Here is a 13,251-nt window from a genome sequence, read left to right on the forward strand (position 1 = left end):
ATTACAGTGTGTTTGCCATATGGACTCATTGTTTTCATGTACAGTACCTACCTCTGTTTGGACTGTAAGAGAGAGAGTTTTCTAGGCTAAGCAAGAAAGATTAATTGCAATGAACAGCACTGAGAAATGATTTCATTTTCTCCGTCTCAAGATGATCACCAACTCCCCCCCAATGCTCGAGGCTGCATTTGACAGATTCACTCACAGCTGAGACAGACAGCGTTAGACTTTGAACTGGGCAAAAGCTGATGAGCTCATAACGGGTTGGTGATAACCTTAAGACAGAAAAATGAGGTCTCCTCTCATGTTGAAGTTCCTTGCAAACTGTCATGTAATCAGCGAAATCGAGGCTCCCAGTACTCACCCCATAGACCAGTTCACCCACCATCCCGTTCCACGTCTTGGTCTCGGGGTCTCGGGCTCCGTACTTCCCATCCATTACAATAGACAGTTTGTACTTAATTCCAACATGTTTGGCAATCTCAGATGCTAAATCGACGCAGTAGCCTTCATATCTGTCATTCCCATCCAGATGCATATAATTTTTCTTGTACATCACATAAGGAGCTTCCTGTTGATTTAAACACACGCTGGTTTATTCACTCCCATGCCCTGGCACACACATTGAGTAATACAGAAATATGCTTACATGCACTCATATGTGCCCATGCACTCTTGCACACAGTCCCCCCCCCCCCCCCCCCCACACACACACACACACGGAGAGATTAAAAACGTTTTAAGCTGCAATGATCACATCCATGCAGTCATGCATATACAAATGAAGCCCCGCGAATGCACACATAAACACTGATAACAGCAGCGAGATCCTGTGGTCGCGCTGCTTTCATCAAGCCGTGGTAGCCAGCAGACACCGAGCACCAATGCACCCAACCCATTCAAGCCAAAGGGTGCAACTCTACGGCACAGAAATGGAAGGGTTAAGGCAAGGAAGAACAAAGTTTGTAATGTCTTTAGGAGAAGACAGAAGGCCAGAATGAGTTTTAACAGGGCTGTGAGTCATTGGTGAGGCAAGGTGTGGGTCAGCTCAGAGGTGGGTGGGGATGGGAATGGGGATGGGTGTCGTAAGTAAATGCCAGTGACAGGAGAGGGATCAGATAGTGCCCAGAGTATCTCAACATGTTCAAGCACCAATGCGCACTTAAAAGGCTGTTTCATTCCAGGATAAATAAGGTAAAGAGCTGTTATTTCCCTACCATACAAATGCAAAAAAAAAAAAAAAAAGAAAAGAAAAGAAAAAGGAAGTCTTTATAAATAAAATAATTACATGAGGAGAGCAGGAGCGTGCTAGTTTCCTTCTCCGTTTTCAAAAACGCCGGTGCAGCTCGTCTTGTCTCTTACTGAGCACATCATCATTAACAAACAATAGGACCGCTCGGGAGAGCAGGCATTGTCATTACAGCCACATACAATTATAGTGCAAGTAGGAGAGCAATGGTTTGTTTGTTCTGTGCTGAACGTATCCCCTCACCTCGGATCCACTGAGTGTTTCCTCCAGTTAACACGTGTTTACCTCCTGACTGTAATTCTCATCTTGACATGTTAAACGTTTCCTCTTGATATTGAGTGACGCCGGATCACGCCTTGGAATACAAATGGAAACTAACTGTGCATGAATACCAAAGATCCTCATTACGTTTTTTCTTCATTATTTCAAGCTGTTTGTTTGCAGAGACTGAAGTACTGCATCAGGTAATTATAATGCCATAATACATTTCCAATGGAAGCTTTCCAAAAGCCTGAAACATTAAGGTGAGTAAATCCATTTGGAAATCAATAAATGTGAGGCTTTTTGTTTGTTTCTCATATTGTCTGGGAATATTATGTTTCCTAAATCACTGCCTGGAAGTTATACTTCAACACAGAACTCATGTAGGAGCAATACAAAATAGATTGGAGAGGCGATAACCAGGAAATATATACCGCACCTTTGTATCCCTCCTCCAATACTGCTTATTTTGCTTTGCCCAGCTTGTGCAACCATTGCAGTATGATCCTCTAGTCATTCTTCGGCCAGTCTATCCCGAGTGTCAGTGAACATTTACTTGATGAGGACAGACAGGTCTACTTACGTATGCGTTTGTATGCGTTTTATAATTGATGGAGTCAACCATTATCATTTATACCATTATTGTGATGTCACTGCTACGACAGGCCACTGAAGTATGGAAAATCAAAATGCTTTGACACCCACACGGATACAGTTGAAACACTCCCCCCTTCGGGATTGACTGTTTCAACATGTAGTGAGTGGATGGAAAGCAACACAAAAAAGATGTGGTTCTACCCGCCCAGGACAGAATGTATCACCCATTGGAATCAACACCATGACCTTGAGTGGCAGAATATGTGAAACATTTAAAACTGCATGGAAAGTGTACCATAATAGTAGTGACCACAATCGTTCGGTTTTCCACTGAGGAGTCGTTGGAAACCTGCGGGTCCATAATATTTACAAATCGTGCGTACTCGTTCCAGTACCCGATCTGCAAAGGAAAAGCAAGGGTTACTTTGATCTTTTTTACATTATGATTGTTCTCTGATGAATAAAACTGAGTGATAAATACACTTATAGTCACAAAAATTCCCCCGCCCTCAACATTAGACATTTGATGCTTTGTAAATGGGCATACAGCAGGTACAAGGCAAACTTTTATTCGGTTCTGCCACGATGCAGGGCTCATTAAAACAGCACTTCATTTCCCAGAGGCCCTCTGTCTCTGCCCTTAAGTTCGACCAAAATAGCAGCGAATGAGCAGAATACTAAAGCAGCAGAAGGGGGCCAAGTAAACTACGCATGCAAGAAACAGAGTTGTAATTCTCAATCAACATGCAGTGAGTGTCATGATCAGAGATATTAGAAAAATATACATGTTTTATCCATTCAAATAGCCAAATGTGCAAGAGCTTGAAATGCATGAGCATACGGCAGACAACTTCAACCCCTCCCACCTCCAGCTTCCCAGGTTTTATGGTAAATAATTGATACCCAGGCCTGTGAACTGCATACACGTTTAATAATTTAGCATAATATTTCAGTGGCTCCAACATTTCTTCTGCACAGTCCTGCCATTGCAGTTACTCTGCATTCTGCTGTACAGATGCTTAAGTCAAACCAATGTCAAGTGTTTGTTTGCCCATCTGAAATAATGGCTTCTCTGGCTCACGATGAAACATGTTGCATATGTTGCTGCCAATAGTCTAACTGTTGCTGGCTAAGGTTTCCCCCGTCACATCTGGTATGCATTTTTCCATCTCAGATCTTAAAATGCTTGAGCCAGACAGGTGTACAAGAGTGCACAGTTTTTAAACAGCCAAGTGGAGGCGCTAGAAAGCAGCAAACTTGTCAAACTACAGCTCGAGAACTGAGCTCACAAACTGTGGCTGTAGTTAGTGCACCCGCTAGACTGGAGAGAGCGCTTAATGTTTATTCCTGGCTGTTGTCCGAGAGTGATATTTGAGAGGAGCGGATCGGGGGATGGGACTGTGGGGAGGCTGTGTCATGGAGTGCTGCTCCAGAGGCAAAGTCCTGATCTCACCCTGAGCAGCTGGGACGGATATCAGCCCATACATCACTTATGACAGTCACAGCTAAGAACCTTCATCCTCTAACTGTCAGCGGGGTGAGCGGGGCTCCAGGTCCTGACAAACTGCTGCCCGGCTTGTCTCATCTTCCCTCCATCCTTCACTCTCCCTCTCTCCCTCTCCCTGACCTCTTTTTCTCCCTGTTCTCTCCGTCTCTGATTGGCTGCGTTGAGAATGTCTCTAAGGCCATCGCAATGCTAACCGAACTGTGGGGCGTCAGAGGCCCTGGGAGGCAGGCGGAATAATCACACGTCACATCGGACCTAGCCCACACTTATCCAGCTAACGAGTAATTCACAGCTGTCTCCTGGAACTCGGTGAGGTTGTGAAATAAAACCAGAGGTCATCATGTGGTACCGGTTATAATGTGAACGCACTGCGGGGAATTACCATTTTGAAGAGGAGCCAGAGGAATTCTTGGATCCTCTTTATAGTAATTGGTTATTTGAATGGTAATTACTGTGGAATCAGATCTGTGCTCTCCTGAAGATTGGAAATAGACTCATATCATTCTTGTGATAGGACAGTTTTCAGTTATCAGATTGCAGCTTGGGTGTGATTTGTGGGGCTTGTGTTGCTCATCAGTGCTACTACAGGAGGGGAGAGAGAAAGGCAATCAGTGTAACGCTGCACTGTTCTGTCAGCCCCCGCTGGTCCCAGGTGACAGCGGAAATACTTATTAAAAGAATTGAAAAGGCTTTCTTTTTCAACCTAACAAGACTATTATTATTTTTTTCTAAAAATAGTCAAGTTTTGCTACGTTTTTGCAACCTTGAACATGTGGCTCACATTCACCGAGCTTTTTAGCTTAGCGCAGTTGATCAATGAGTCATTTAAAATTCCATGATTCGGACGCGCAATAAACCAAACCTCGATGTGTGCCAGCTGTTTGCTGTGTTTCTATAAAGATTAAATCTGGATCTGACAGCTGATGGATGCGAGTTAATGGAGGCCAACGTTCAGACTTACCTTCCTTGGCCCACCTGTTTTCATCTCATAAACATCAATGGTATAGTTGGTCCTGCGGCCATAGTTGTCAAACTGGATGTTGCCTGTCATGCCATGCACTTGGACCTGCCATGAGGGACACACACACACACACACACACACACACACACACACACACACACACAGACATAGAGGATAGCCATCACTTTGCGTATAGCTGGTATTAAGGTGCTCGTGTCTATGGAGCCGCTGGAGTGCTTGCAGTCTGTTAATCAAATGATGAACTGGATACGCTTTAATAAAAGATGTAGTTTTATGGTAATGAGGGCCTGGATTTGAGTGAGCTCTGTGAACAGATATCGGGGGGGCAGAGGGAGGAGAACGGCTCTGCACTCTCTCCCCTTCTCTCTGTCACTTTCCATCTTTATCACACTCTCACTTGCTATCTTTGCTTCACTTCTCCCAGCCTTTTCTTTGGTTATCAGCTTGCCTCTCTCTCTCTCTCTCTCTCTCTCTCTCCTTTACTCTTCCCTCCACTCCTACCGTTTTGAGAGCTCTCTCAATGTCGATGCCTTGGCTCCAAGGTACAGCGGGATTGGCTAGGCAGTCTCCGGCGCTGCCCCGGCGAGAGACATCCACGCGTTGGCGCCGCAGGTACCTGAAGGCCTCTGCTATCACCAAGATGGCATCGTGGGTAAGAGCTGAAGTGTACTGTACAGAAAAAGACAGAAAAAAAACACAACAAAAAAAAAAAACCAGCAGAACACAGGGTGAGACAAGAACGCAAGATCATGAGATATCTGTGTGCAAGGAGATGAATGTTTTTATACTAAAGCACTCAGGTTGTTCATGTCTGCAAGTAAAACTGAATTTAACCACCATGATTAAAATGTCAGAATATGATTATTTGATCCGGTTTATTGCTATATTTGTCATAACACAAAATTTGCCAGGACTTCAGGTCAGTTTGGTGCACGCTCTAATACTGACAATATAATAAAAAAAGATTGATTGAACAGATCTGATTAAAAAAAGCTTTTAAAACTTTTCCTGCCTAGTTTGGGAGAAAACTTAGCATTAATGCAAGATTTTATCTCCCACGCACTTCCCTTCCAACTTTGCTTGACCTTTCCACCGCTGAGGTCTGAGCCACTTGTTTGTTGACCACTGCACCATGACAAAATCTAATTAAATGCCATTCAAAATCCATTTCTTTCTTGATCATTGTTTAATTAGATGTAAATTGAAGCGGCGATATAACCTTGCCTTGCACCGCCTATCAATATATTGATTACTGAGAAGGATGCGAGGCAAAGAGGGGGGTGGGAGGAAAAAGAGGTAATGACAAAGGCATACAGAAGGATGAGAGGAGGCGAGGAAGAGATAGAGAGCACTTCAGACGGGATGATCGCTGTGTTCTGCATGTGCAATGAAAGGGCCTTGCAAAGCAGAGTACCTTCAGAGGAGTGTTTCGGGCTTCTGGGAATTCTCTTTCATCTAGCCGCTCCCAGCGCTGCATAAACTGCTGCACGATCGGGTTCTCAGGGTTGACGATCTGAAACCCTGAAATGTTGGCTCCACCTGCGAAGACTTTGTCCAAGCTCACATTAGTGAATCCCTGAGATGAGACAAAAAGGAAGGAGATGAGGACTTCTTGAATTTTAATCTTACTTTTGCTAAACCATAACATATTTGCTCTCATGTTTGGGGGTGGGGTGCGAGGTGCATTTTATTGTAAAGTGTATGAAAGAGCAACATGTGTTTGCCATTACCCTGAATGTTTCTCTCCACACTTTGCTGCGTAACTTGACTTATTTAATGACAAACAACCTGCCAGTAGATGCTTTAAACTTTGTGTCAGAATCACGTACAAGTCTAAATATTTTACTTGAACCAGCTGGCCTAATTATATTCAGTACGCTTTCTATTTAAAAAAAAAAAAAAAAAAAAAAAAAAAAAAAAAGCAAAAATCTAATGCATTTGAAAAACCTCTGCTGCTCCAGCTGCCTTTTAAATTCCCCTCTCCACCCTGGAGCCATGACATGAAGTTATTTCTTTTTATGGCCAAATTGCTGTTTTTTAAGTGCGGCATTGTGTCATGGCGTGCAAGGACATGTGTCTGACTGCTGCATAATCACATCTTCTAAAGTCGAGGAAACAGCAGCAGGGGATCTCGCAGAGAGAAAGAGAGAGGGAGAGAGAGAGAGAGAGAGAGAGGGGCCATCCTCCGCTTTTAAATGCTCATGCTTATATCAAGGCTAAATGAACATTTCCCTCTGTGGACTTGGAGGAACAGGAGATGGCTTCTCTCCAAAGACATTTAAAAAGGTTAAACGATGTTTATATATTGCTTAGGACATTCATTTAAACTCCAAAATGAATATATTCATTTAGTTGAATATTAAAAGCAGTCTGGCCGCCAGCTTGTGATTGATAAAGCATGAGCAGAAATCATTAAAACCTTCAGACATACAGTGCAGAAAAAAGACATAGGTCTGTTTCCCTGATTTCCCATAAAAGCATATAATCCACTTATCGTGCATGCACATTCATACTCATGCCGTAGACTAAGTCCCATCTTGTGGAAAAAAAGAAAACAGGGCCCCTCTCTCCCAAGGGAGCAGCTTGGTTATTACTCACAAGATTGGCCAGAATGTAGTGGTAACCACGGCTGTTCTTCCCCAGGGTCACAACCTATGGAAGAAAAACATCGATACAGTAAACCACCAATGAGACGAGAGCTAAAAGCCACAGCTCGTATAAGTGGAAACAACAGTCTCTGTGAATGTAGAATGCACGAAAAGTTAACTTGAGCAAAGCGGTCATTTGAACAACAAGAAAGAAAGGAAGTGTTTACTGAGCAGGAGCTGATAATGAGGAAGAGACAGAGACAGCGTGGAATATTCTCCTCGCTTTGAAGTCATTCACGTTGCGGGGATTGGAGTCCTCCGTAACTCTTGGACAGAAGGTGTAAAAAAACATTTCAAAGGAATTTACAGTGAGACGAGTAAGATGTGGATCTTGCTCTACTTTGAAAAATATCACACCTTTAGAGCATAACAGCATGTTTCAACCCACGCAGCCCGACTGAAAATAGTAAGTGGTGTTCTAAGCCATTCCATCACGGTGATACACACCATATGCTGCCTTTTATTCCAGATATGCTCCTAGCTTTTGTTCCTAGCCTACAGATAAATCCAACAGTGAAACTCTAAAATGTGCCAGCTCCTTTGCACATTGTGTGCCGGACGGCGGTTTTCAGCATGGCCTGCATGACAAGGTCTGTTATTTATGAGTTTGCAGTGTGCCGTGGATGGACTTCTGAGCGACTGCCATGCACAAACCTGTCAACCATGTCTCAGTTTTCATCTGCCTTCTACAAACACAGCAACACAAGTTTACAGCGAAATCAGCATGTTTGCACATGTTCTGGCCCTGGCTCTGTCATGAAAACAAACTGTCAGTTTATCATCTTTCTGTGTGTGCGTGTCAGGCTGGTGGACGTTGGATATTTGTTACTGTAGATCGTTTACAACAATTCCACCGAGCAGGAGAGAGTGAAGAAAAGCGAACTTGTCTCTTGCTGCAAACAATCTTTGAAGGACGTTTTTAATTTCACTCATTCAAATGCAATTGCATTTTTTTTTTTATTCAGATTTGGTGAACTCAATCTGACCTGAGTGCACTAGTTTACAGTAGCACCAAACAATATTACATGTATCCTTGCTTGGACAGAGCACTCTCACTCAAATGAATACATCTCCTCTAGAAGTTTTCACAGAAACGGCACACTGAACTCTCTCATGACTCTGCTTGAATGGAGAAGGATTTTCCTTTTTTAAAACATCAACCCCTGCAGGATGGCAGGCCGACATGGAGAAACTAAGAAAGTACAAAAAGAAACAAAAAAGCAAATGAGCTGATTAATGCAGAAGTAGCAGGGGTTGGCTTTTAGAATCAGTCAATCTAATGAGAAAGTGACAGAAAGCTCCGTGAAAAAGGAAATTCAGAGCAAGCTGGATCAAAGCTACTCCCTCTATTATTGTTCACAAGTCTCACTCTCAGACTTTCAGCCCTGCTGCATTTTCTTGGACAAACCCCACAGCTCTGCTCTCCTCCTCCATGAGCTAACCTTGACTCTGGCTGTAAGCCTCCTCACACCTGCCCTCGAGCCGGGCAGAGGAAAAGCCCGCCCCTCCCACCAGAGGCCTGCAGCTCACAGCCAGCCTGGCAGCAGATACCAGCGGCAACCTTGGCACGAAGCACAGCGAGACACTCATGACACAGGGACACACAGTTCCTCTGGCCCGATCACACCAACCGCTCCCCTCAACCTTTCTTAATTAAGCATGCTTTAAACTAGTGCAATGAGTTACAGACCTTTGAAGGCATAGTTTAAGGAAATACTGTTATTTATTACGTTTCTGAGAACAGCGATCCCGTTTCATGTATTTAGAGTATAGTGTCGGGAGCTCTTAGTTTAGCTTAGCATTACCAAATTGTTGATAAATTAAACAGTAACAATGGTCTATTTTACTAGCTTTAGAGGTTTTGGTTTATTATTTTTTTCACGGCTAAATAAGCTAGTATGAAGTTAATCTGTTCATATGATGCCATCAAATATGTCCGTGTTTCTGTAGTACACAAAAAATGCCCCACTCTTGTGGTATTTCAACCTTGTAGGTGGACATTTTCTAAAAGCTCATCATTGTGCTGTGTTTGCTGAGGTTTCTGTAAATGGTGGAGGCTCTGGAGGCTAATATTTTCTTGGATAGTGAGTGTTTTCTTGTCATTTTAGCTGTAATAATATGTCTGAGGTAAATGCTGATGTATTCACAAAGGCCTCATTATTTTCCAACCATTGGCATTTCCTTGCATTAAGTTGTAAGCTTCTCGCCAGAGACTCGTTTGGTATCTTTGTTGCCATTACCAAGCAGTGACAACTTCTTTATCTAAATGAGAAGCATACTCATGGCTTAACCAAGCGCTAAGGATTTCAATTCCAAGCCGGGTTTAGCCGAGAAAAGGGAGTACATTGAGAGTATCAATTAATTTAAACTGTGTACAGTGGTTTTGCATGATTTTCAAGTTAAAAGGATCATTAACAAACACACATCTTTATGCATTCACTTTCTTCAGACACCTTTTTGTTTTCTCCAGCACCCAATTCTCCTTGAACTGATTTCTGTTTCTGTTAATTGCCACCAAAGCAGCTATAATAAAACCATAGACTGTACATATCACATGAACCTTCTACATTTAGTATTCTGTTTTTATTGACATCAACAAGAATATATATATATATTTTTCCCACTTCTACCCCTTCAAAAGCGTGATTACTATTTTCTTTTTCATACATTGTTCCTTCCTGCACATCGATCCATGAGCCGGCTCCTCCACCTTTTGTTCTGCTGCGTAAAGGAAAAGCCAGTATTCTGCAGAGAGGAGTTTTCTTTTAAGCCTGACGGGGACAGACAACAGGGATGACCTTGACTTTAGCCTCATCCAGACTAGCTGTGCCTCAGCCCCGCCAGATAGAGTCCTAAATGTAAAACTACAGCTACACATTTTCAATAACCGCCAGACTGTTTTCCCTCTGAGTTTGACCTTTCTACTGCAAAGTTTGCCTCAGCACAGGAAGAAGCAGACTGAAAATGACAGGTTCCCCATAATTTGTAAATAACAAAGCGTTAACTGGGGGGCATATAAAAAAGGAGAAAATAAGGATGCAACTACTTTTACCCTCCTCTTTTCCTATATGGTAGGCCAGTGGCATCAGAGCTGTACCCTACAAATATTTTCACATCAAGCTACTTGTTAATTTACCCCAAAACATTTTCGGTTGTAAATATTGCCCAACATTTTTGTAACAATTTACAAACCTTAGCTTCAAATGTCATGTTTCTCTCAACCAAAACCGTAACTCTCCTGGTAGCTTTTTAGATCCAAACAGCGTTCCAGCGACACATTTTTTTTCCTTTGAATACATTCTGTGTATTTAGTTCAGAAAATAAAGCATACAATTGTTTCACTTCTCCAACTTTCAAAATTTCACTACCACATCTAAATAGTGCATCTTTAAGCATTTCATTGAGCTACATGATCACAAGCAGTTGTCAAAAGTGTAGATGATAGTTTCCTGTATAAAGTCCATAGCCTTAATGTATGTCCTTGCAATTACAATAATAAAAACGTTGTTACTATTGGCTCAGCATTAGTTCGTTCGTAGGCTAAGTGGCAGGAAATGAGAGTTGATATTAGACACTCTTCTGTACGTTTGACTATTCTTACCTTTAATCACCCCAAATAAATGACGTTCATTTGGAAACAAATTAATGTATTATGGTTTCAAAACAGAACCACTGAAAGAGGTCTTTAAAATATCACTTTTGACAGGGTTATATTGTCTCAATGACGGACATTGCAATGAGTTTTGAACTTTAAGTCAACCTTAAATAACTTGAAAAATACACGTCTCTAAAAAGCAAAACATTATAAACAACGATATGTAAGCACCTGCAGATACTTGTAGGGTAAACACAAAAAAGATGAGATGAAACTGAGAAGTGACGTATCCAAACTGAAAATCAACACTTTACAACCTGTTTCTGTGTGAAAGTCTGAAAGAAAGCATGCGTACCGTCTTTTCATTCATACAGTGTCCCTCCATGGCGATGGTGACCACTTAAAGGCTGCCTTCTTTTTACTGAGACTCTGCGTTGGGATTTATCAGCAGTACATTTATTTGAACAGCCATGAAATATCTTCCATTGATCTGCGAATCACATATGGTCAGAACCATCAGGGGTGATCTGATTGGATCAACTGTGATCTGTTGTATTCATTGTATTCTACCCTTTGATTGCTAAGCTAATGCTACGTTGACTGACATTATATAAGCTTACGTTAAAATATTAAATCACAATAAATGCACACTTAGCCAACACAGGACCTTTAGGACACAAAGTGAACAGACTCTGTCAACAATCAACATAACAATAAATGTCCTCTGATAGCTGCTTTGGTGTAGTCTCTCTTGTGATCATGCCTTTAAACAGTGATGGTATGTTATAACTCAGTTTTTCATTACTTGGGTGTTAATAAAAAAAGGTCCTTAATCGTCTACATATAATTTAATGGCAGCAGATATATTAAAGTGCTCTACTTCACAGGGAAAGAGGTTGGATTTTAAGCTGTGATAAAAAAAAAAAGAAGGATTTCCTGTTCTTCAGTCTCACTTTCTGCTTCAGTGCTCTTTGTAGAAGTGCTCTTGGTGGAACATTCCCTTATTAATGACCAGCAGCGGCTGCGCCTGAGATGCTTTTCTTTGCAGTCGGGATACATGCCCCTTAAGGGAGCTGGGGTATCCACTGTTGGCGGCCCCTTAAAACACAAAACCTTTATGAAACACCTGACTCCTTCTCAGATGATTATTTCCATGATTGCTCTGAGGTATGAGAACAATGTGAGACGTGATACTTCGAGCTGAAAGAATCACTGACACTGCAGCCGACACGCCCTCAAACCTGGCTTCAGAACAGGAAAATGTCCTACTCCGCTTTTACTTCGAATGAACAAGGCAATTCATCTTGATGCATCAAAGGGAAACATTTTCTTGGATTTGTCGTCTGTATTGTCATGAAGCTGTGTTCTTGATTCAGTCCAAACTACAAGTGCAAATTGTCAGTCGTAGCACACCGGTCTCTGCTTCTTATTCAGTTGTGGAGTCAGCGGGTCACATCCAGTTCAATGATAACACTCTAATCCTGTTTAATTCTATAATCTCAGTTAGTAAATGGCCCTCAACAGCCACGGTTGGTGCCGGGGATTTGGAAGCTCCATACGTATCCCTGGGTTTACAATGAGACGAGGGTTTTAGGTATACATCCATCAGCCCTTCCTCTCAGTAACTCAGGAACAATAAGCTGATGTCGAGATCAGGAGCACCTTTCATATCAGAAGGGACATTAGCGCCCTCACTTTCCTCCTCTATCTTTAAGTACTAATTTAAAGATGTGCTTCATTGTGATACTCAAATACAAAGTATGGGTTCCAAGAAATGTTCTTGTAGTTGTAAAAAAAAAAAAAAGGCACTGAACCCCCAACTGCTCTGGTGTGCTCTCTGCGTAGCAGCCCTACTCAGACATCTCTCCACCAATGCATGTCCACAGGTCCTGTCTGTGCATGTGTGTGATTCGGTCCTGTGTGTGTGAGAGATGTACTTCTCTCAATCACAGAGTGTAAAACCAGAATTTCCCTCAGGGATTAATAAAGTATACAAAAATTCAAAATTTGAAATTCAAATATTTTTATATTTTGGGGTTTTGAGGCCTTATTGATTGGACAGTGGATGGAGTCGGATACAGGGGTGAGGGAGTAGGGAATGATGTGCAGCACGCTCGGAGGAAAGTAGACTTTGTACATAGGTTGCATGACATAACTGCTAAAACTCAAACTCGTGATGCATTTATCTGGTATGGTTTCCTGGTTGTTTTTTGGGATTGCAATATGAATCACATAAATGCCATGTAATTGACTTGGACCTATCCAGGATCTTGCAGGATGACAGCTCGGATTGACTCCATCCACCTGCGACCCTGAATTGGATAAGCCGTATACTTATATAATGGATGGATATCACAGGCAGAAAATATATCTCATCAGAGTCTAAATAGTAGGTATAACATGTTAAAACAT

The 13,251-nt window shown here is 42.1% G+C and overlaps 1 protein-coding gene across 6 annotated transcripts in view; it reads right to left on the reverse strand.

The window, feature by feature from the left end:
• gria3b (glutamate receptor, ionotropic, AMPA 3b) overlaps positions 1 to 13,251 on the reverse strand; it is an 86,558-nt gene that overhangs the window by 21,145 nt on the left and 52,162 nt on the right. For 5 of the 6 annotated variants that reach the window (XR_009674642.1, XM_061047723.1, XM_061047725.1 and 2 more), the window contains exons 5-10: positions 7,195 to 7,248; positions 6,011 to 6,172; positions 5,098 to 5,265; positions 4,576 to 4,680; positions 2,403 to 2,507; positions 365 to 571 (exon numbers count right to left, since the gene is read on the reverse strand). Coding sequence is in view for 5 of the 6 variants with exons in the window: in XM_061047723.1 (XP_060903706.1) it covers positions 365 to 571; positions 2,403 to 2,507; positions 4,576 to 4,680; positions 5,098 to 5,265; positions 6,011 to 6,172; positions 7,195 to 7,248 (801 nt within the window). In the remaining variant the exon portion in view is untranslated. The remainder of the gene's footprint in view (positions 1 to 364; positions 572 to 2,402; positions 2,508 to 4,575; positions 4,681 to 5,097; positions 5,266 to 6,010; positions 6,173 to 7,194; positions 7,249 to 13,251) is intronic. The other variant, XM_061047727.1, reaches the window with a different exon arrangement.

This window comes from Labrus mixtus, chromosome 10, assembly GCF_963584025.1.
Source record: "Labrus mixtus chromosome 10, fLabMix1.1, whole genome shotgun sequence".
Taxonomy (NCBI): domain Eukaryota; kingdom Metazoa; phylum Chordata; class Actinopteri; order Labriformes; family Labridae; genus Labrus; species Labrus mixtus.